Source organism: Vicugna pacos, chromosome 9, assembly GCF_048564905.1.
Source record: "Vicugna pacos chromosome 9, VicPac4, whole genome shotgun sequence".
NCBI lineage: Eukaryota > Metazoa > Chordata > Mammalia > Artiodactyla > Camelidae > Vicugna > Vicugna pacos.
This window is the reverse complement of record NC_132995.1, coordinates 22,246,247-22,269,048: the sequence shown is the minus strand read 5'-3', so window position 1 is coordinate 22,269,048 and position 22,802 is coordinate 22,246,247. Positions and strand designations below refer to the sequence as shown.

At 40.7% G+C, this 22,802-nt stretch overlaps 1 protein-coding gene across 1 annotated transcript in view; it reads right to left on the bottom strand.

Moving 5' to 3' along the window:
• The window catches only part of LOC140698396 (uncharacterized), a 126,306-nt gene that overhangs the window by 88,098 nt on the left and 15,406 nt on the right, over nt 1-22,802 (bottom strand). The window contains exons 2-8 of the mRNA XM_072968735.1: nt 15,071-15,129; nt 14,721-14,873; nt 14,061-14,184; nt 9,433-9,492; nt 9,177-9,274; nt 8,778-8,898; nt 3,569-3,678 (exon numbers count right to left, since the gene is read on the bottom strand). Of these exons, the coding sequence (XP_072824836.1) occupies nt 3,569-3,624 (56 nt within the window). The 5' untranslated portion in view covers nt 3,625-3,678; nt 8,778-8,898; nt 9,177-9,274; ... (2 more) ...; nt 14,721-14,873; nt 15,071-15,129. The remainder of the gene's footprint in view (nt 1-3,568; nt 3,679-8,777; nt 8,899-9,176; nt 9,275-9,432; nt 9,493-14,060; nt 14,185-14,720; nt 14,874-15,070; nt 15,130-22,802) is intronic.

Here is a 22,802-nt window from a genome sequence, read left to right as displayed (position 1 = left end):
ATCCCTAGCTGCCCCATTAGGACAGTGTGCGCCCAGGTCTGTTAATCAGACCAGCAGCATCAGAGCTAGGGATTATGCCCGGGCTACCCTGCAAAACTACTGCCCGCCACACAGCCCCCAGCCAGCAGGTCACCTGGAAGTCACAGCAAGTGCCCCACCCAATCCAGAAGCCTCTTCATTTGCCAGCATCGCTGATGACTGGTTTCCAAACTTTGGTCAGTTTCGCACAAAACAGCACCTTCAACTGTGAAGCAGAGGGTTTCGCTTCTGCTCCCCATCCTTACTGGTAATGTCAAGGAAAACAAAGAGGCCTTTTCTCAACACTTTTATAATGACACCCTCCCACCCACAATACTCATATGCTCAAGAGCTTTGGATCCACGTGATTTTCTTTCCCTTATGATAAGCGGCTCAAAACACTGCGGGATTCCTTCTATTTAGAGGGTATTTGTACCCAGTTTATCGGCTTTAATCTGTTTTTGTCTCTCTTCAATATCCCTAGCAGTTGCCACCTCTTACTCCCTTCAGCAGCCTCCCTCCCAACATCTACTCTAGGAAATCAGCTGTGATGAGGGGCCCTGGGGCAGTCACAGACGATGCAACTAAGGCAAAGAGAGGGTCCATAATTTGCCCGAGAAGATCAGCTTCAACCCCCAACAATGTGTGTCACGTCCCTGTGTTTAACTCTTATGCTAAGCAAGATAACTTTTTGTAGATTATGGTTATAAACAGATGAGGTATAAAAATACATACAAGGACACACATCTACTCTAAGATGCTCACTAACTCCACTATTTTGTTTCTACTTATTTCTATTAAAAAATATTAAGAACCTCTGCAGTCAGTATAGCAAAATGTTACTGGGCTTTAAATCCAGAATATAGAGGTGTTAAATGTGTCATTACTCATACTTATTTGTATGTTCACAATACAAAATTATTTGAAAGTCCCTCTCACCTCCCCCTACTCACTACTGGCTCTCACCTGAGCTCCCAGACCACACATCTAACAACCTTTCACTTTACCCACAGCTGAACTCATCAGTTTTCCCCCAGAACTCCCTCTGCAGCTTTCCCTCCTCAGAGCACAGAAGGACCATCATTTACCTCATTAATCCACCCAGAAACCTGGGCCTTACTCCATCCTGCATTCACAGCCAGCCTTCATCCTTTCCTTTTTACCATCTAAACATGCATTCAATATGTTCGCTTTTAAACACTGACCGTCCCACCGCTCAAGTGGAAGCCACCAACACTGCCCACCTGGACTCACGAGTCTCTTAAGTGGCCCCACAGCCGCTCTCCCCTACTTGAGACAAATGGGACTGTGCCACTCCCGCGCTTTTTGGACTCTTTTAAGACCCACTCTTCTTAGAAGAAACTCCAAGTTCTTCACCAGGTGAAAGTCTTTGCCATGAAATTGTCTCCTCAGGGAAGGCAGGACCCGCCCTCTCCCCTCGGCCCCGCCCTCTGGCAGAGCATCAGCTTGGGAGGACCTGCTGAGCTACACCAGCCTGTATTCTAAACCTGGTCTGAGTTCTTAGCAAACTGCTTCACTTATCCATACAATTCCAAGGTAAATTAGAAAGATTTTAGATGTTGAGCTAGACTATTGATTTTGGGATTTTGCACTAGCAACCTGCAAGGACATGTTCTAAAGATTCTGTCTTCTTAAAACCACACCCAGGTTAAAGGAGTATTTGTGGAATGTCTTCGGAGGAAAAGGGACTGTACTTTTACAGGCTTTATGTTTTATAACATGAACAACCCGGACAGGGTCACAAATGGAACCGCCTCACAAGTGACAGAAGACAGGTGAGAGGCACAAAGCAACAGGTTGCAAAGATGGTAAGAGTAAACATGATTCTCCAACCCCCCCAAAAAATTTTTGAAACAACCAAAAATTCTGAATTTTAAAAGTAAAAGAGTATCATATAGAGAAATGAAATAAATAATGCTCTTCATCAGGGTTTCAAGATCTCACTCCAGAGTTTTTAGCAGGCCATACTGAATCCTAGCACAGAAAAATCAAATGGACTTGTAGTGAGAAAGTTCCAGGAAAACTGCAGTAATTCCTCCACTTGTGTAAGGACATACACTCACCTGCTGAAGGTGAATGTAAATCGCATTCTGGATAAATTTGAAAGCTTCCAGGCTCCGTTTCTGGATGCCAAGGACATGGACAGCTTGGAAGCATGCTTCTAACTCAGTCACCGGTATTTTTACACTGCAGGGGAAACGGAGGCACCCAGTCAAGAGCAGAGATGTCCCTGTCGTGTCTCACAGGCCGTGCCTCGGGGATTCAGTGCCCTGCAGCAGCCCGGCCCCAGGCAAGGACCAGCAGCGTTTTCCACCCAAGCAGGAGGGGCACTGTGCTTGAGAAAGCCCATCTCCGATGGGGGCAAGAGGGGCTGGTGGGGTTCAGTGAACCTATAAATGCCCACAGAAATATGCCTGCATTCATTCAAGTGATGCAAACAACTGTAGCAGGCTATTTAACAAAATTTCAATTGTCAGTGGAAATTTTGCCATTCCTTTCCGCTTGTCCCCTGCACTCTGAGACAGGCTTAGGCTCTCTTACACCTGCAGCTCTGTGCAATAGTTGTGAAGTCATTTTACTTTACAGATACCACGGTTCTGCCCAGGGTGATATCCAGCCCAGAGAGGTGGCCCAGGCCAATTTAAAGCTATGTGGCTTGCGTGCAGGGACAATTACAGGAGCTGGTTCCGGAGCCAGGCCCCTCCCCACCTCTGCTCCCCTCTCTCCCGAGGCCCCGCTGCCAAGCACTCAGGCTCCGTGATCTTAAGTCCTACTCTTCTACTCTACTCCAAACCCTTTTCCTTTTCTTTTTTTTCCCTAATTATTCCCAGCTGGAGTGATTTTTCAATCTCAATATCTGAAAAAATTCCTGCAGCCGAAAAAGAGGTCTCCAGAGGTCAATGCCCATATGCTGGTTCCTGAAGAGAGCCCCTGGCTACGGGGACCCTCACCAACACTCACGGGGCATCAGAGATGTTGCAGGGTCGGCCACCCCCTACAAGAGTTTGCTGTCACCCCAATGCCTGCACAGCATCCCTGCTCACAAAATATAGTTGGTACACTTATCGGTTATTAAGAAGCAAAAATACAAAATTGCTCATATTTCTTACTAATATTATCTATGAAGCTGGAAACGGAATTGTAATAAAATGTAACAGTTTTTACCCTATGTTAAATCTGTTCCTTTGAGTTTAAACCTGTGCCCTGTTTCCTAGGCTCAGACTTGGTAGCTCTGCACCATTTGAAAAAGAAAGTTGCCTTTAGCCTGAAATCTGCAGGAAAGCCTATTCTCCTGGCCCTGATCTTTAAAAATGTTAGCTCATCTGCACTTCTGTAGAGATGGCAAGTTGCATAATAGAGAATAGCCTTTGTTTTTTTGGAGGTTTTACAGGGGTACCATGATTTGATCCACATGGACAGCTGCAAGAACAGCGGATTCAAAGGACAAACAATTCATAAAGCAAGAAGTATGCAACAACCAACCACAACCCCCCCCCCTTTTTAGTATAAAAGGAGACTGAATTCTTACTTGGGGAAGATAGTTCTCCAGGACATCAGTCTGCCGTCTTCTGGGTCTGCCAGCATTGCAAGTGAAGTCACTATTCCTTGCTCCAACACCTCATCTCCCGGTTTATTGGCCTGTCATGCGGCGAGCAGAACGAGTTTGGACTCGGTAACAAAATGACTGCATTGGAGGTAGTATGTCTCCAATGTTTCCTCGTTTCCAATATGTAACATGCACATCATTTATGATCTAGTGCAAATAATTCATCAAAGACAACCACAAAAAGAAACTATACTCACCTAGCTATCAACACTGAAGTCACAACCTGTCAATTTTATATGATGTTGAACAACACAATGGAAAAACCTAACATAGGGAGTTGATTCCACGGAAATAAAATTATTTCTACTCCTTCAATACTTTTTCTTTTCTTTTCTATTTTATTTTGTTTTGCTTATTGAAAGGAAAATAAAAGTCAAGTCATTTTATTTCACGTATTTTTGTTATAGCTACATTCTTTAAATACTACAAAGAGATTTAAACTGCAAAAAAAATTGTTCATATATTAGTATAAAGATATATACACAATCAATGGGGATTAGGAAAGGAATGGACATTTACTAAAAATCCACTGCAATCTTGTCTTTTACAAGCATATCCTGGAATATAAGCTGTATGATCCAGGGGGCCCCATCCCCATTCTCACTGTTGAGTCCCTTAGCAATCAACTACTAAGGCACCAGCATAGAACCATGTGATCAGTATTTGAGGAATAAATTAGGGAATTAGCACATTCAATTCTAAAACAAAAACCCTAAAATAAATACTGAACTTATTTACAGATAAAGAAAATTGGAACCAAAAAAGTAGTTATTTCCCCAAGGTCACAAAGCTAATAACTGGTAAAGACAAGATTTGAACTCATCTGCCTGATTCTAAAAACTAAGGTGGAAATCCCATTCGACTGGGGAGGGTCCAGCAGCAGAGCCTATCACCCTATCTTTGTTCAGATCTAGCCTTAGACAGCCTGAGACAGCACCCCATTCCTATGGAACTCGAGGGCAAATGATAACAATAAGGATTTTATATCCAGTAGTTTGTTAGGTCTCATTTATATAAAGTGTCAGCAGGTCAGCAGAAAAACTCTGGAAAATATGAGTGGGTCCAGAGCTTTCTGCTGATTAGTAACTCAGTCTCTCAGGACATAGTGACCTTCCCATGAGAGGCCTCATGGACATAAACTAAAGGCAGCTGAGCAATGAAAACTAACAAGAACCTGGAACTCAAGCAAGAAGGTTCCCTGCCATCCCCCACCCAGTTGCCTCTTCACCCGCGTGGACACGATGGCAGGAGACCCAGATTCTTGTCCAAGTTACATCATCATGGATTCTCATCCATAATAATGTATGACTCCATGCCGCCTTATGTCCATTAAAACTCAAATATGATAACACCAATATCTCAGCAGAATATCTATGTCTCCACTTCCTGTCTTCTAATAGGAGAATATTTTTATGGACAAAAAGCAGAAATCCAATTTAAAAAACCATGCACGAAGCCAGGTGAAATTCTGCTTAAGAGACTGCTCTCACGCTGAGTAAATGAAAACTCAGAAAAAGTGGCCCTTCTCCCTCAGCAAATGGGAGGTAGCCTGATGTGTGTGTGTGTGTGTGTGCACGTGTGTGTGTGTGTAAATCAAATACAATGAATTCTGGGATGTGTACAGTTTTTTTAAGTCACTGTCATTTCATGGGAATGAGCCAACATTTAAATAATTTGAATCTAGTGTTCTGAGAGAGTCTCGGGCTCTTGGTGGAGGAGGTGAAAGGGGAGAGTGAAGGAGGAAAGAGGTACATGAAGCAAAGAAGTAAGAATACTGCCAGGGAAAGGCAAGACGTTAGTTTTGTTCTTCCTTGCACCACATACAAATTAGGGAGTCGTTTTCTGCTGATGACTTATCGAGCACTGAGTTGCAGGAGAAGAGGGGACAGCTCATTGCTCACTGAGCTTGTGACTGTACGTGGCATCTTATAGACACAAATCATTTACCCTGATCAAACACTCTAGCAGCAGGCTGTAATTCTTCTCTTTTGAGAGACAACAAAGCAGGAGTTCAAACAGGATGCATAACTTGACAAAAGTCAGAGGTCCAGTAAACTAAAGAGGATTAATTCAAACTCAGATCTGAATGCAGAGTCTGATCTTCCCACTCCCAGGACTTGAAAATCCTTAACACAGGCTCCCCAGCTCCCCTGCATTGTTCCTGGCACCAAGCATTTGCCATGGCAATGGTCACCATTTCTCACAGACACAGCGCTCTGTGCAGCAAATGACCTTGATCAGACCTTGATCATCTACCTGCCACGCCCACCAGGCTTCACCATACAGGCAGGAAAGCTGGCTTTCAAGTGCATACAAAGCCATTCCTTGTCTAACCTGGGCTCTTCTGTGGTTTCTCCAGCCTAAAGGCAGCCATGAAACTGCTCACAGTTTGTACATGAGCCACACTACCTCTCTCCATCTGTCTCCCCACCTATACTACTTAGCTATGAACATTTTGAGAATCTTTGACACAAATTTTTAAAAACAAAAAAGAAAGGATTCTGGAACAACTACTTAATACTTACAATTTTAAATGACAAATTACAAAGTGAGTATTTACAAACCGAATCTTCCTTTCTAAATTTCAGTTTTAAGCGTTTAAAAATATAATAGCAAAAAATTTTCACTTCCAAAATTGACAAAAACATAAACAATAATCTGGAATAAGTTAAAAAATAATGCCCATGTTCTAAATGGAGAAACTTCAGGGCTGTACTGAGGGGTAAAGTAAGAGGTGAGAATGTAGAGACATCAACAAATTGCATGGAGGAAAGCAGTTTTGTAAAGATGTAAGTTCTCATCAGAATAATTCAAAACTTACTGAAAACTCCCATGACAACTCCAATCTGATTTTTTTTTAACTTGAACAAAATATTTTGGAATTCTTCAGGAATAATAAAATCATAATACTAGACAAGAAAATTTGGGATGGAAGAAAAGAATGAAAAAAAATTCAGACTGCCAATTATTAAATAAATTTTTACAATATGTAAGTTATGGTGCTGGAGTAAGAAAGGCAGATTGACAGAAGGGAACCATGAGCTCAAAAAGAGACTCTAGTGTACATAAGTATTTTGTAAAGGTGGGATTTCAAATCAAAGAGAAAAGTATGACTTCAGTAATTGTCCTGAGACAATCAGACAATCACCTATAAAGAATAAATACTATTCCTCTCATAAGGACCACAAGATAATTTACAGACAGTGATGTAAATATAAAAAAGTACTAATAACAGCAAATACAACACTTTGCTCTTATTAACTCAACTTACCCTTACATTAACAAGTACTATTATCATCTCCATCTTAGAGATTAAAAAAAACCTACAGAGGAGATTTATTCCAGTATAAGAAATTATTTTTAAGAATAATTTCAAAGATAAAACACATAAGGAATACATTTATTATCATAAGAATATTTTGAGACACTACCAAAATTAAAATCCTCCTAAACAAAATGAAAGGCAAGAAATGACAAGAAAAAGCTCTGTGATACATGTTGTTGAAGACAAGAAGTTAATGTTCATAACATACAAAGAGCTTCACAAAGCAACAAGAAGCTCCCCCACTTAAATGTGTGCAAAGGATAAAAGGAATCATTCATTTTAAAAAAGTCAAATGGCTAATGAGTGAAAAATGCTCAATACCTCACTGGTCATCAAATGCAAACTAAAACAATGAAAAAGCACTTTTGCTCATCATATTGGCAAATATTTTTAAAAGATATTCTATCTAGTGTCCATCTGTGGGAGAAGAAACCATGAGCGACATTTTCAGAGGACGACATGTTAATGGATATGTAAACTCTGAAAAACGTACGTACACACTGACTCAACACCACTTCTACGAATCGTTTCCTTTAGGAAAAAACAAATTTAGTCCAAAAAGATGTACCCATCAGGGCATTTACACAGCACTGTTTACAATGGTGGGAAGAAAAACTGAAGTGAAATCATATCCAGCAATAGAGAATTGGTTACATAAGTAATTGTGCATCTTTTCATTCCCCTATGGAAGGAATTTCTAGAGTTACTTGAATGGAGTCTGTGATGAATGTAAATGTCACATCCAGGGACTAAATTTCCAGAAGCCTTAACTAAAGGAATACTCATAAAAGATCACAGGAATGTCTGTACAAGAAGGATGCCAGTCAAATATCCTTTCTGACAGTGGAAAATGGAGAAAACTTAACTGTCCACCATCAAGACAATGATGCGGTAAATCACGACGAGCTGCGAGCAATGAGGGAGCCGGCGTTTCGCCGTGGTCCAGGGCCTTGTCCACAGCATTCTCTCACCAAAGGTGTGCGTGGGAAAGAGACCACACCCGCAAATCAGGAGACCCCTCCACTCTATCTGAAAGGACCGTGTGAGTCTGGAGTGGGAGGACGTCTATGATATACACCTGAGTGATTAAAGCGAGCTGCAGAAAAACATATAGTATGGTCTCATTTTTAAATAAAGCATATATACACACACGTATACATGGAATTCTCATATGTGTGTATATATGTATGTCATAGGCATAAAGGTCATGAAACATATATATCAAATTTTCAACAGTTTTTACTCTTCGGAAATAAGGGGAAGGGAGGTAGGGCCTTCCTGTACCACCACAGTTCTCTTTTCAGTATTTCAGTTAAGTATACTTGGAATTTAAAAGTTTATTTAAGTCCGAAGTAAAATGGACAATGCCTCCACAAGACAGAATGCTATACTGGTCATCAAAAATCATGCCAGAGGAGATAGAATATTGTAGAAAAACATATAAAAAGCCGAATGGAAAATGGAGGTGTCCACACAGTAAACAGTCACAGAGTGCTCTCTGGTTTTTTATGACAGAGGTGATCCACACTGATGAAAATATACGTTAACGTGTTAATTATTATCTTTGAATAGCGGGACAAGGATAGCCTCTTTTGCCCCCTTTTTCAGAGTTATTATTTTAAATGCACATTCTTTTTCATCTGAAAAAAGCATTTTTAGGTGTGTAGTACTATGCATTGGAGAATAATACAAGAATACTTAGAGAAACAAGTAACTAGGAGACAAAGCAGCAGCATCACACAATGTAGGACGGGCGATCCTGATTAACACCACGAAGTTACATAAGGACCCACAAAGTGAGAGCACCTGCTGTAACAGGGCGTGGCTCCCTTCTATTTGTCAGCAGTGTCTTCAGGGCTGAGGCAGTTCTGAGCACGGCCAGTGTCAGTGCTGGTGTCTTGATTGATGCTACTGGGGGTGAGGGCACCTGCAAGCCGAGAGGAAGAACAGAAATCATCCTCTGCCTTTTCTGTCTTGTTTCTTTGTTACTTTAAAAGAGAGCCATATATAAGATAAACCGTGTATCTCCCCAAATGAAATTTCAGTAATGAAACCGTTTTTAAAGACTTCACAGCTTATATTCTGCCTATAACTGTCTTTTCAACAAAGATCATATTTATTAAATGTTAATTAACTCAGTTAATTAACTCCCTGTTGAAACATTCTAGTAAAGAACATGAAATGCAGTATGTAAAAGAACCACACCTGCAGTGACTAGCTCAGCTGTCTTGACGGCAGTGCAGTCAGCCCCCACCATCCCGTGGCCCTGAGCTCCTGATGCTGGTAAGAGATTACGCTGCCGCCTCAGATGGAGAGAAACGGTGAAAGCATTTCTTGAACCCTACAGCACTGACAAAACATAACTGACAAATCCCAGGCCCCTTTGAGGCTCTCATTTTCTGTTTCTGGCCAACCCCCATCAATGAGCAGAACCACCCAATCCCCGAGCCATGGGACTCACGTGGGAAGCAGTTTTGGAGAAATTTCCAGGTATAGAATGTAACCAACTATACATAGAACTCTGAAAAAGAAAAGATGCCATACTCTGATTTTGGAAGACACTCAAAATATTCTCCTAAGCCTTAGTAGCTGGAAAGGCTGGGCTTCTCCTAAGTCACTTATTTATTTCACAGCCAATAAGCATCTCCCTCAAATCCTGCTTCCCTGTGTCTGCTGGGAGCTTGAAGCACACTGCTGCTGTCGATCTTATAAGTCACATGGCAGAGGCATGTGTCTCACGCCTGCAACCCTCACACAGGCTCACCTCCTAGCCTCACTGTCTGAACTGGGCCCCATTTTCTCACCTGTTTCTTTGGTATCTGTTCTTCTGTAAGCTACCTGAAATGCGTTTTGGAACATGTCAGAAGAAGCAGTGGGTTGAGAAATGGACAGATTGAGAGGTGAGAGATGGGCAGACAGAGAGAGAGACTCCAAGAAAAGGGGAACAAATAAAATTTCCTATGCAAAACCCTCTTCTAATCAGGGAAGGAAACCACCATGGAAAAGTGTGAAGAGGCAGGTAGCTTAGGACTGTTTCCTGGATTCCATGAAAAGTAACACCAAGAGATGAGAGGGTAGAACTTTAAATAGTAAAAGAAAAAAAGCACGCATGCTTGAAAAATATATCTACAATATGTACTTTCTAAAGAATAGACTGAAATCAGCAGGACCCAATAACATTATACTTGGGTATTTACAGAAGTGAGAATCCCATCTCCAAACCACAAGGCATCCCTTCAGAGCACTGACAGTCTACATGGGGCGGTCATAAAGCCATCACCGCAAAAGCTATGCTACCCTGCACTTACGAAGAATGAGCAGCTGTGCTCAGGCTGCCCACGCGCATCATTTACACCCCACAGCACCTCTACGGGGGGGACGCCTAGCGAGCCCCGTCTCTGCAGGACAGAAAACCAGTTCTGGAGAGGCTAAGCTGACTTACCAGTTCTCCATCTCACAGGACTGGTCTCTCCAGAGCAGGACACGAACTTGGACCCACGATTGTAACCATGGTACTACAGTGCTTTATGTGCTGTTTGTGTGTATAATACATTTGTTTCTATCATGAAAGGTTATTTAATAAATGATCGGTTGTCTTGTCTATCTCATTAGCTCACAATCAATCTTTATACTGTTGAATTGTACTCTTTTCCCCTGAAGAAAGGAACGGAAACAGCGGGGGTCAGAAAGAGGTGGGGCTCCATTCTTTATCTGGGATCTCATCTCATCAAAGTCCCCAAACAGGGAAAAGGAGCAAATGTTCTCTTTATCTTTTAAAGAGAGGGCTCCAGTGATGGTGACTTATTCAATTACAAAATCAAGGCTGGGGAAAGGGCACATGCAGCAACTAGAGCAGTATCAGATGTAGGAAGGTCAAAAGTGCTCATGGGAGGGCTCAGGGGGCAGCCTCATTTAATTTCAATCAATAAAACAATAACAAACTCTAAAAATACTGGCCTACAATGGATTAGCTCTTTCTTGACATCTAGCAAGTTTCCACAGCCCACATGTAACATTATCGGGAACCAGTGAAAGGAAGAGTCCACAGACAAGGAAAATCAATGCCACAGGCAGGCTGAAACCCAGGCTGGAGTTTAGGAAGAGAAAGGGCATAGTTAAGAACTGGGGAAAGGCTGGGGAAAAAAATCATCACAAGGACTCTCAAGCATCATCCAACAATCATATAATCATTCATTCAAGAGAGAGTTACTGAGGTCGTACTCTGTGCAAGATTGTACAGCGGGTGAAGCAAGAGCGCAGCGTCCATGGTGGCAGCAAGTTGCGGGGCTCAAATACACTTCTGATCCCGGTACCTTGCACATTTGTCCTCAATATAAAGGCAAAGATAATTAAAGTAAAATAATACTCTGTAAACTCAAAGCATTGTTGAAAAAAAAGTTAAAGAAGACCTAAATACCAGGACAGACACTCCACACACATTCCCCTATCAAAAGAAAGTGCTCTTGGAATGGCAGTGCTCCCCAGAGCGATCCGTCTATTCAACGTGGTCTCGATCACAATCCCAGCGGGCTCCTCTGCAGAAACTGACTATCTGCTGCTACAATTCATATGGGAATTCGAGGATCTCAGTAACCTATACGTACTTGAAAAAGAAAAATTTGAGAGGACTTATAATTCTCAATTTCAAACCTTACAACTGTATCTCCAGGTGAGATTAGAGGCCATTGTGAAGTTATTACTGTGTTAATCCTTATTTACTAAATTCTCTACAATGAATATTACTGTTACAATAAGAAAAATAAAAAGTAAGTTATCCTTTAAAACATGCACACCAATTCATTCATTGGGAAAAATTATTCTATCAATTAAGAGATAAATATCTATTGAAAAAGGACAACTTAAAAACAAGAGTGCATTTGCATTTTTCATAAATTGAAAACTGAAAAGCACAAAGACGTCAAGTTTCTAGGGAGACCAATGCAACATATTAATAGTTATTTTCAGAAATTCTAATTTAACAATGAAAACTCTGGAAAGGGAAAATCGTGACTGAGAGCCAACTGCAAACACATGGAGAGCAAAGGCCTAGAAATCACAGTTCCTTTAACTCTGCTCCTAACACAATAGGAGAGGAAATTCCTCACTGAGGGGACAGTGGAATCCCATGCATAAGACAGGATACACAGTACAAACTGCACTAGAATTGGGGGTGATTTTTTTAGAAGAATTCTAAAGTTGCAAAATTGCTGAAAAACTATTAAAACACTGACAGAAAGATTAAAACACACAGTCATATATATTATATAGAAACATATGTAGTCTGCTCCCATGTTGCATTTAAATACAAATATATTTGTTCATTTATGGGCACTTATGACTTTATCCCTGGTAGAATATTTCAACTAAAACAAATAAACAATATAACACTCCTTTGTCAAATCTACTTGATAAGTTACTCTGCTATGTAAACATAATGTGTCTGAGATAGATCTAAAATTAGTGAAAAAGAGCTTTGTATGGCTTCTTGAACTAGTCTCAAAATTCAAAGCTTAATTTTAAAACAGATCTGAACAGTAATTCTATATTACCTTTTCCGTCGTGAAATGAACAACACAGTCTGTTGTCAAAATTCTGTCCTTACAATGATTCACGAGCACCGTATCCTCACAAAACTGCTGGACAGCAAGGCACTATCCAGACACTGTGACCCAACAAATGAAACACAATGAAGACAGTGACCCTATTTTGGAGGGCTTATAGTCTGTGACAACACCAGGGTTTTATTTGATTGGTTTGATTGGTTGGCAAAATAAAATCAATCAAGTACTTTCTTCTTTGAGCATTCTATAAGTCATGACTCTGCTGTTAGTGTCATGAGCAGGAAAGACTTAAGCATGACTTGATTAGATCAACTAGCAACAATCATCACTGGAGAGTGAGTAATAAAGAAGTTAACTGATAGCAATGCTTCTCCCTACATGAGACCTAAAATAAATCGACACTGATATCCAAAAAGAAAATGAGAATTTGAGGTCCCCAATAAGAAAAAAATCTAACAAGAAATCAAAAAAGTAAAGATTTTTTCATTAACGTTTCCTGGAAAGATTGGAGCATGGTGGTGTTGAGCTCAGATGCTAGGGAAAAACATGAGGGTCTGAATTCCCACAGCACTGGGTAGCTTTGACACTAATATGTCAGTCAAATTCTCTGCATCTCAGTCTCCGATGCATAGACTGGGGACAACAACCGCACCCATCTCCTAGAACGGTCCTAAGAATTAAGTTATTTTATATATACAAGTTTTAATAAAATACATCAGATATTAAATATTACCCCAAAAGCACAAGGAAAAATGAAAACAGAGATAAATTGGAATTCATTAAACTTTAAAACTTTGCTTCAAAAAACACCATCCAGAAAGTGAAAAAACAACACTCAGGAGAAAATTTTTTCAAATCACTTATCTGATAAGGAATTTGTGTATCAAAAAAAAAATTCCACAGCTCAACAATAAAAAGGCAACTCAATTAAAAAATGAAAAAAGAATCTGAAAAGATATTTTTCAAGGAAAATATACAAATGGCCAATAAGCACAATGAAACGGTGTTCAATAACATTAGCTCTAAAGGAAATCAAGTCAAAACAACTAGGAGAAACCGCTTCACATTCACTACAATAGGTTAAAATCAAAAAAAGATTAACAAGCACTAATGAGGACACAGAGGAAGCGGAGCCCGCAGCCATTGCTGGTGAGGATGTAACACAGCGTGACCACTTTGGAAAACATCCTGGCACGTCCTCAGAGAGTTGAACATTTGGCTTCTGAATGATCCAGCAATTCTGCTTCCTGGGCACACAAGTAAGAGAACTGAAAACAAATGCTAACATAAAAACTCCTACAGGAATATTCACCATTACTTTTCGCCATTAATTTTCAGAGCCAAAAAACAGAAACAACCCAAATGTCTATCACGTGATGAATGGGTAAACAAAGGGGCCCAGCCATACAGTGAAATATTATTCAGCAATAGCAAAGCATAGAGTACTGACCCAGGCCACAACGTGGACAAACATTGAAAACGTTACTCAGTGTGAAAGAAGTCAGTCAAAATAGACGGTTCCACTTACATGAAGTGACTCGATTTGCATGAAATGTTCAGCACAGGCAAATCCACAGAGACAGAAGAGTGGCTCCCTGGGGCTTGGGGAGGATGGGGAAGTTGATAATGTCTGCTTATGCGTACTGGGTTTCCTGTTGGGGGGAAGAAAATATTCTAAGATTGACTGGGATGCACATTTCTGGGCATAGAGTAAAATCCGCTGTACATTTTAATGGGTGATTTGTATTAAAACTGTTAAGAACAAAAGCACCTCGGATTAGTACCTTCCATAGTAAATGCAAATTGCTAACATTTATTACAGGAAGAAGAAACTGCCCTCAGCATGAAAGCAGGAGATCAGCAAATATTAGTTAACCGAAATTGGACAAGAGCATTTCACTTGAAACTGTTGCTGAGTGTACAAGAAATAGTCAGACATGACAAGGAAAATCAGTTTGACATCACGAAGAAGCATTCTGCTTCAAATGCAAATCAAGGATTCGGCAAGCCCAGCTGCTACAAATGACCAGAGAAGAAACCTGGTTCTTAAAACAAGCACCAGAGCCAACAAGGAAATGGTGGTGAGGAAAGCAGGCGGCCTAAAATCTGGAACAGTGTGCTACAAATAATTTCTCCACTGAAAATTCAAAAATAAAATGAAAGTGATGTAATGCTGTCTTGAACTCACGTGAATGGGCTTCCTGCAGTGCTTGACAGTTCTGTAACCCCGAATGACTCAGGAGAATCAGCATGGCTCCTGGGAGTCCCCAAGTAACTGCCCATCAGCACGCTGACCACCATCACATCTGCCAGGGTTGAATTGCAGAGAAGAGAGCAACCTCTGAAAGGCACAGGGAATGTTGACAAGGGAATAAAAGGCTGCGGTCAATCCTGGGACAGAGGCCCTGTGAGCAGAGGCCAGAAGGCTGCAGGTGAACTGGAGTGGCCCTGGGGCAGGAAGGGACCACAGGGGAGCATATCTCAATTATCTCCTCTCTCTCCCTCGGGTAGGAGGGATAAAGCCTGCATCCTTCTCACCTGGAACTGTGGGTTCTGGCTGGCGGAAGTCTTACCGACACGGAATGAATTTCTCAAGACTGCGGAAAAAGGAAAGAAAGCGAGAGGGATTAGGGAGCCAAATCCACGAGTCTCTCAAATGCTCCCATATTTATTGTGTATAATCAAAGTAAAAAGTCAATAACAGTTGTGAGATAGTAGGCAGGAACTTGGGGAAAGAAGGGATGAGACAGAGATTGTAGACTCCACCATGAGTACTAAGGCTTAGTTTACCTTTAGGGAAGTCATGGGCTGAGGGGAACAAGATACACTTTTTAGACATGTTCATTACAAAGCAGACCACCAGACCAGCCTGGTCCCTGTTTTGGGGATAATAGACTATCTAACACCACGCAGGCCTGGCGTTTATAGCTGAGGGCCTGGGTCATTGCTGTGCAATAAGCAGTGTGCTATCTATAACCTCAAATATGCAAGCAAGGCATTGTCTCTGCTTTTTATGGCAAGGAGACAGGAGTGAGGATGCACAGGTGTTTGCTTTAAAGCAGTTAATAAGCACATTTTTTCTTCTTAAAGTTGACAGGCGGCTGGGATGTGTTACAACTTGTTAACTCAATCATGGGCTCTCACATGGAACCATTATGGAGGACATCCTAGGATGAAAAATCCTGGCTCTGGATCTTTTCCTGCCAGCTTCGGCCACTCCAGCAGGGTCTAGACACATCCCTGAATAACGATCCCACAGAACCACCTAAACTCTTAACTCCTGGTGCTTGAAACTTAATTTTAGCTCTACACAACTTAATGTAGAAAAGTTTCAGAAATAAAAGATATTATATTCTTTTTATATCTCATCATAAGACTGATTTTTCTGATTGCTCTAAGCTGCTTCTACATGGTAAAGCATCTAATTCTGCAGGTGAATTCAGTACTTTCCTTTGGGCATACCTAGACAGTCTGGGCTGTCTGACTTCTATTAGTCAAATACCAATACACTTAATTGATTTCTTTGTTCATCAATTTCAGCCTGGAGGTGAGGGTCTGTCACTATTTTCCTCAGCCCACCCTCTACTCTTTTCTCATCAGCATCTCAGGCCTCCTGAAAACAAAACAAAGCATTTGTTTCCCTTCATCTACACTTTCCACAAAGGCAACAGGAATCATCATGCCTAGAGAATGAATTCAACACAAATGTTAAAACAAAAATCTATAAACCTGAAGCAACTCCATCTCCGACTCATGATACACAATGACATGAGAGTAAGTGTGTCAGGTACAAAGCATGCGTGAGCCTGACCACCTCATTTCTATTCTTCAAAGGAAGGAAGGTTTTCGTATTTTTTATTATCATTCTTTGTCATTGATTCTGATTAAGCCAAAAAATTTTTTATGAAATAATTAAGCACTGCAATAACATATTTTCGCTGTATCAATTACAGAAGGAATTCAGAGGGGATAGGAAAACCCACCTCTGTAAAAAATGCAAAATTCCTTCCCCTGTTAAGAACACGAATACAAAATGCAACAGAGAATTCAAATTCTTGTGGAGAGGACAAAAGTCACAGAATCAAAGCAAAGTCATTATTATGACTCAATCCAAAATTCACTGGACAAACATGCTCAATGCATTCAAATAATTTTTAAGGCACACTGCAAACCATTCACTTAATTATCTACAGGCTAGAGGAAGAATTTCCCTCTATAACAGACAACATATATCAATAGGTTGCCCCACCAAATAAGGAACAAACATCAGATTTTTTGCAGTTCTGATAAATCAGCAAGTTTTAAAGATCAAAATCCAGAAATTTTAAACATTCATTCACACCAGAATGAATCAAGCACTTAAAAAAAATAAATAACCCAAAGAAACTAAACACATTGATCACGTACCTGGATGAATGAGAAATTCTTGTACAGCTGGAAAAAAAGAACAGTCTATAGACTTATACTTGAAAAATAAAACTACTTTTAAAGATAACTGCTAAAACACATTTCATCATTCATGTTGCCTTGAAAAATCTGAGGCACTTGTCTCTGATCAGAAAAGCAATTCTGAGTATTAGTATGTTACAATTCAGTGCCAGTTTGCTTTAGAAGAGAAAAGAAAAGCTACTGTTTCTCATCTTGCACAAAGTTTAAAGAACCTCCCTGCCTCTATCTCCTCTCATTTTCTAAGTTCATGCTCCCCAACCCTTCCGAAACAATTATGAGAACCTCTTATTCCCACCAATATGCCAAATCACAAAAGAGTATCAATTTATTTGTGTAAATATATACCTACACCTTGAACTGGAGGAGAAAGATTTCAGAAGGCTGTATGGAACTTATTGCTACATTCCTGAAATCACACACATACAAGTTCACAGAGACACAGACATATACAAACTGAATTACTGGGCACTTCACAAGCTAAGGACTTACAACTTCTAGAAGATAACTTTGTAGTTAGTTTAAAATACAAAACGGTCAGCTTTTGAAAGCCTTGAACATTGCAAAATCATCCAAATATCAATGAGATCCAATTAGCCTTCTCTGTAGAATGTAATTCCCCATGATGGCAAAGCAGACCCTAAGAAGTAGTGGATCCAAGACTCGTGTTTTTCACTAGCTATGATCGTTTTAAAACACGTAAACAGATTTAGAAAGGTATGTCCCTATGACATTTATTCTTACTGAGGTGGCATATGTATTCAATTGTCTATGCAGAAAATAGGACCCATGATGGTGTTTAAGAAATGTTTTGTGTATTGAAATATTTATTTTTAAGTGCAGACAAGGAGGGTGGGTATTACTCCATTGTAGAGCACCTGTTGTGCACGCACATGTTCCTGGCTTCAATCCCCAGTACCTTCATGAAAATAAATAAATACAAGTGCTTACTTAAAAATAAGAATAAATTTATATAAAAAAATAAATGCAGACTAAAAACCACTGCAATCTAGGAGCCACAATTATAATAAAAAACAAGTGTTTCTATCAAATATTGACTATACGCCAATCACAGAGACAACCACAAATCACACCTGACAACCATCACGTGTGATTCTCAGCAATCCTACTAAGTAGACACGGATGAGAAACCCGGCTCTGCGGATGAGGAGACGGAGCTCGGAGGAGCCGGGGACACTGACCGTCCTGCTCCCCGTGACACCGCGTCAGCCCAGGGCAAGCGCTGACAGAGCTGCACTGAGGGGACACCCAGCTGCATGGAACCATGGGGGATTGGGGAGTCCTAGAAAATACTCAAAAGTGTTCAATGAAAAACCGGCTCAAATATATTACTCTGTGCCCCATCCTCTAAACACAGAACATGTCTGGGACCTTTTTGATGCCTCCGTGTCCTTTCTGCCATCATCAGTTACGTGCCCTCTCAGCGCGACCAGTCATGAACTGGACCCCATACGAAGTGCACTCAGATGGAAGAGCTTTAAAAGCTGTTTTATGAAGTTTGTAAGACTGTCTATTCCTCACACAGGCGGTCATCCAGCACTACTCACCGGTGCGGATGTACCACCTGAAATCACACCTTTCTGCTTTTTAAAATCCCTTCATGTAATACAGACTTTTAAACAGCAAAGAAGCAGCTCAACCACAGACAGTGGACATCTTTTCACCAAACGGACTCAAACAGCCCATCGGACTACCTGGAAGCCCTTTTCTTCTATTAAACCCACTTCCAGGTACTTCATCTGATTGGTGGACTCGGCCTCTGAATGGCCTACTCAGAGAGATCCCATCCTCACATCCGGGGGTGGGAGAGGACCCTGCTGCTGGGAGAAATCAGTGAGGAAGGTGGACATCCTCCAGCCATTTCTGCACGGGTAGAAATGCCACATGCTCAGAAATTATACCCTCAGCACCCCTGGGCTCCCATGGACTGGTTTCACATTAAGCAAACTTATGACACACTGATGCAAGAAAACCAGAAATTTAATTTATTAATGTAACAGGAGATGTGAAACTACAAACCAGATTGAAATATCAGAGTTCAACCATGAGTACAGATTCTCCTCCACGGCCCAATCTCGGGCAGGCAGTCACATGGCAAGCGTGGACTGAAGCAGAGCAGGAAGGGTTTCTAGATTAACTCAATGGACTAAATTTCTGTTATAAGAACAGATCTACTGCCTGGAAAACAATTAATGCCAATCACAGGGCACACTCCATGGACAGTGGCTGAGACACGACAGTGAGCACCTGTATAACTCCACTTTCCCTATCCTTTCTGGTCTAACTGATGCAGAGGTACAGAGATCCAGGGATGCAGATACCTGTAAACACCCAAAGCCCATCCCTGGGAGCCTGGAAACCAGATAGCCAGGATTTAAATCCCAGCTCTGCCACTTACTAGCTCTGTTACCTTGGCCAAATTACTTACCCTCTGTGTGCCTCAATTTCCACACTGTAAACCTGGGATAACAATCAAATCTTTCTTACTCACTTGTTGTGAAAATTGGAGGATTCATTTCTGTAAAACTCTCAGAACAGAATGTAGCACATTTTTGGTGCCCAACAAATTTCAATTTAACAAGAAAGTGATTTACAAGTCTCCCATCTAATCATCTTCTGTGTTTCATGACTATTCTGAGTCCCAAAGGAAATCCTTATTTCCCCTCTTATAAACTCTTGAGGAGCACCCTTCTGTTTCAAGCCACCACCTGTTTAAACTGAGGGGGGATTCCCTCCTCCCCACTCCTCTGGTCCATGGGAGACTGCTTCTCCCTTCACACCCCTGACCACTGGCCCACGGCTAGCCCTCCTCACACTAACAGATTGAGGTGTGAGTCCGGGGAGACAAGCAGGGCATATGAAAGCTTTCCTTCCCCTCCAGTGTTGGCCACCCTTAGGAAGCACCCGGGATGCTCAGTTCCATGGCAAGACAGTCCTGTGCATTATGGGTCAGAATCTCTCAAGGGAATGCTCGCTGTGGCCCAGAGTTACCTGGGACTGCGTAAGTCTCTAATTCTGGGACATAGTGTCATGACACTCACTCTCCCACAGCCCTGAATTTCATGGAGAACGTGGCTTCATCAGTAATAAAGGAGACATTTATCGCCTGCCTGTTCTTCTTAGTCATCTCTCAGTTGGCTGCTGGACACAACATGTGTATAAGTATTGGGTCCCCTTAAGCCCCAACATATATGAAGTAACAAAAATTCTGTGGCTTAACATTGGTTCAGGGCGACTGTCTAACTGTCCTGACTCTGCTGATGCTAAATTATGTGTATAGGAACTATGGAACCTCCTCAAATATCTTTCATCATAAAACCAGCTTTTTTTATTTTCCTGTTTCTCAGTAATTGCCAAAGACTATCAAATGATGGCTTCACACCAAACAGCAGTTAAGATTATGAGCCCTCTTGTCATACACACTGTGCTAAACACTTTACATAATTTCTAATTCTCACAATTCTACAAAGCAGAAATGAGTGTCCCCATCTCACAGACGAGGGAAAAACTCAGAAAGAACTGACTCAGGATCACGTAGCTCAGTGGCAGCGCGTGCACGCAAACCCAAGTCAAAACACCACACCCCTTTGTATATGTACCAAATCTCCTACCACCCATTGACACACAGCGGTGGGGATAATACTTAGGGAACTCAGTACACTTTTCAGCTTTAAGGTGCTCCAGAGGCCGCTTCTAGCTCTTTTATAAAATCCCGGCTCACTGGTTTCTAACACTGCAAGAAAAGTCCGATGTTGCAACTGTTTGCACAGGAAGTCTGAAATGTTCACAGCGAGATGATAGAATAAAACTAAGACATAAGCAGAATAATATTTCCAGGTAGCCAGACATAATGGACATTGTGCTACCCTGAAGCACTAAGCAAAGGAATCAAAAAAAAAAAAAAAACAAAAAACGTTGTTTAAGACTTCCTTTACAAACAGGAAAGTTAAGACTGTAAGAAGGTGCAACAGCGCCACCTATGGCTTAAAAGGCCTTCCTGGTTGCCTGGAAAGGTGCAACACAAAAATTGCCTGTGGATCAGAAAAAAGAATCAGATAACTAAAAGCTTATGTAGCACATACTGCTCTCCTAGTCCTCATGTCTTGCACTGTAGCAAAAACCAACAGACCTGTACTAGGCCTATATTCATAAAAGTCATGTCTGTATTTTTCCAACAGGAGGTAATCTAAGTATCTTGCAAAATACTTCTCAAAGAGCCAGGAAATCATAGAAGTGTATTGAAATACAAAAACATTTATTTACATATTAAAACAGCATGAGCTTTTTTCTATTAAAAAAGCTGACATGTCAAATCAATGTTTTGATATTTTAAAACCTATTAAGAGTGCAGAAAAATAAATCAAAATTTTCTTTAATCACAAAAGAGAGAAGCTTATTCCCTGAAAATGATCAATGTGGATTTTTCTAAACTTAATGCTTCTGGTCAGAGTCCTACGAATTTAAATGTCTGAGTGTATAGTTACACGGCGGCATGAACACTGAGTTGTAACAATACACATTCTGTGTAAATAATCTTCAAGGTCGTCTGCTTAAGTCAATTTAACTAGTCCCTGTCTCAATAGAATGATACAGATTTCATTAAAACTTCATACTGCACGCACACACACACACAAAACCCTGAATCCTTGTTACTTTAAGCCATATTCATATATATCCATATTGAATATGCATCAGAAACAAGCCACCCTCTTTAGTATTCACAGTTAATCCTTCTAAACTATCTGTCATTGTGACAGCACATTTTTACTAAGCAGCTTTTGGATGCTTTGTATACAAGGCGTCTACCTCTCACAGTCAGACATGGTAAACGGCATCACTCAAATTTCACAAATGAGGAAATATACTTAAGCCATGGAAACAACGTACATATTTATCATCAGGAAAGAAAAGAGTAAAGATTTTACTTTCAATATGCACTGACAAACTTTTCCTCCATACTAAGACTACATACATAAAACAAATTCAGTCACTGTAAATTATTCTGTCAATAAGCACCACTAGAGAAAAACAAGCAACATCATTAGCAATGATTGGACTTTCAAAGCCCACTCCTATTTTGCACTATAATCATTTTTAATGTTTTGTTTTTAGTGCTTACATAGCACTAATATAAAGAAAACATAAACTATTTAAGTCATTACCTGAGAATGCAACATTTGTGAAAATGTACAATTTTAATTTATGCCACTCTGTCTCACATTCTCACTGGTGTCTCTCCTTTGAAGGCCTCATCAGGCTGAGATCGCCAAAATCGGTCATTTATGGACTCACAGGAGTTCGGGAAACCACTCAACGGGAGGCTGATCAGAGGAGAAATTGAGAATGCATCCTGTGCAGCCTGGGTTCCAGCACCGAGCTAGGCACCGCCAGCTGCGTTTGATTTGGGACAAGCTGCCCACCTCTCAATCCCTCAGCTGCAAAAAGGAGACATTGATACCTACCGTCAAACACCTGCTTTGAACTAAAACATGAGAAAAACAGTTTAGCCTTTGGTAGGTGTCCACTCACAGCAAGCTTGGTCATTATGATGATGAGGATTACTTTTAATAAGTTAAGCTAGACCAAAAATTAGAAATCACCATAAAGGAGAAACATTTTAACTCAATAAGCATTTCCTTTTGAATGGATTGATAAAAGTTCTAATGATTTTTTTAATAAACCAAATTTTGTCCATTAATTTTAGATTTACCGGTTTATGGACAAGTCTCCAAAAAAAGAATTAGAGGCCTCTAACCTCTGAATACTAAGAAAGTAAAGTTTAAAAAAATTATGGGGGAGAGTA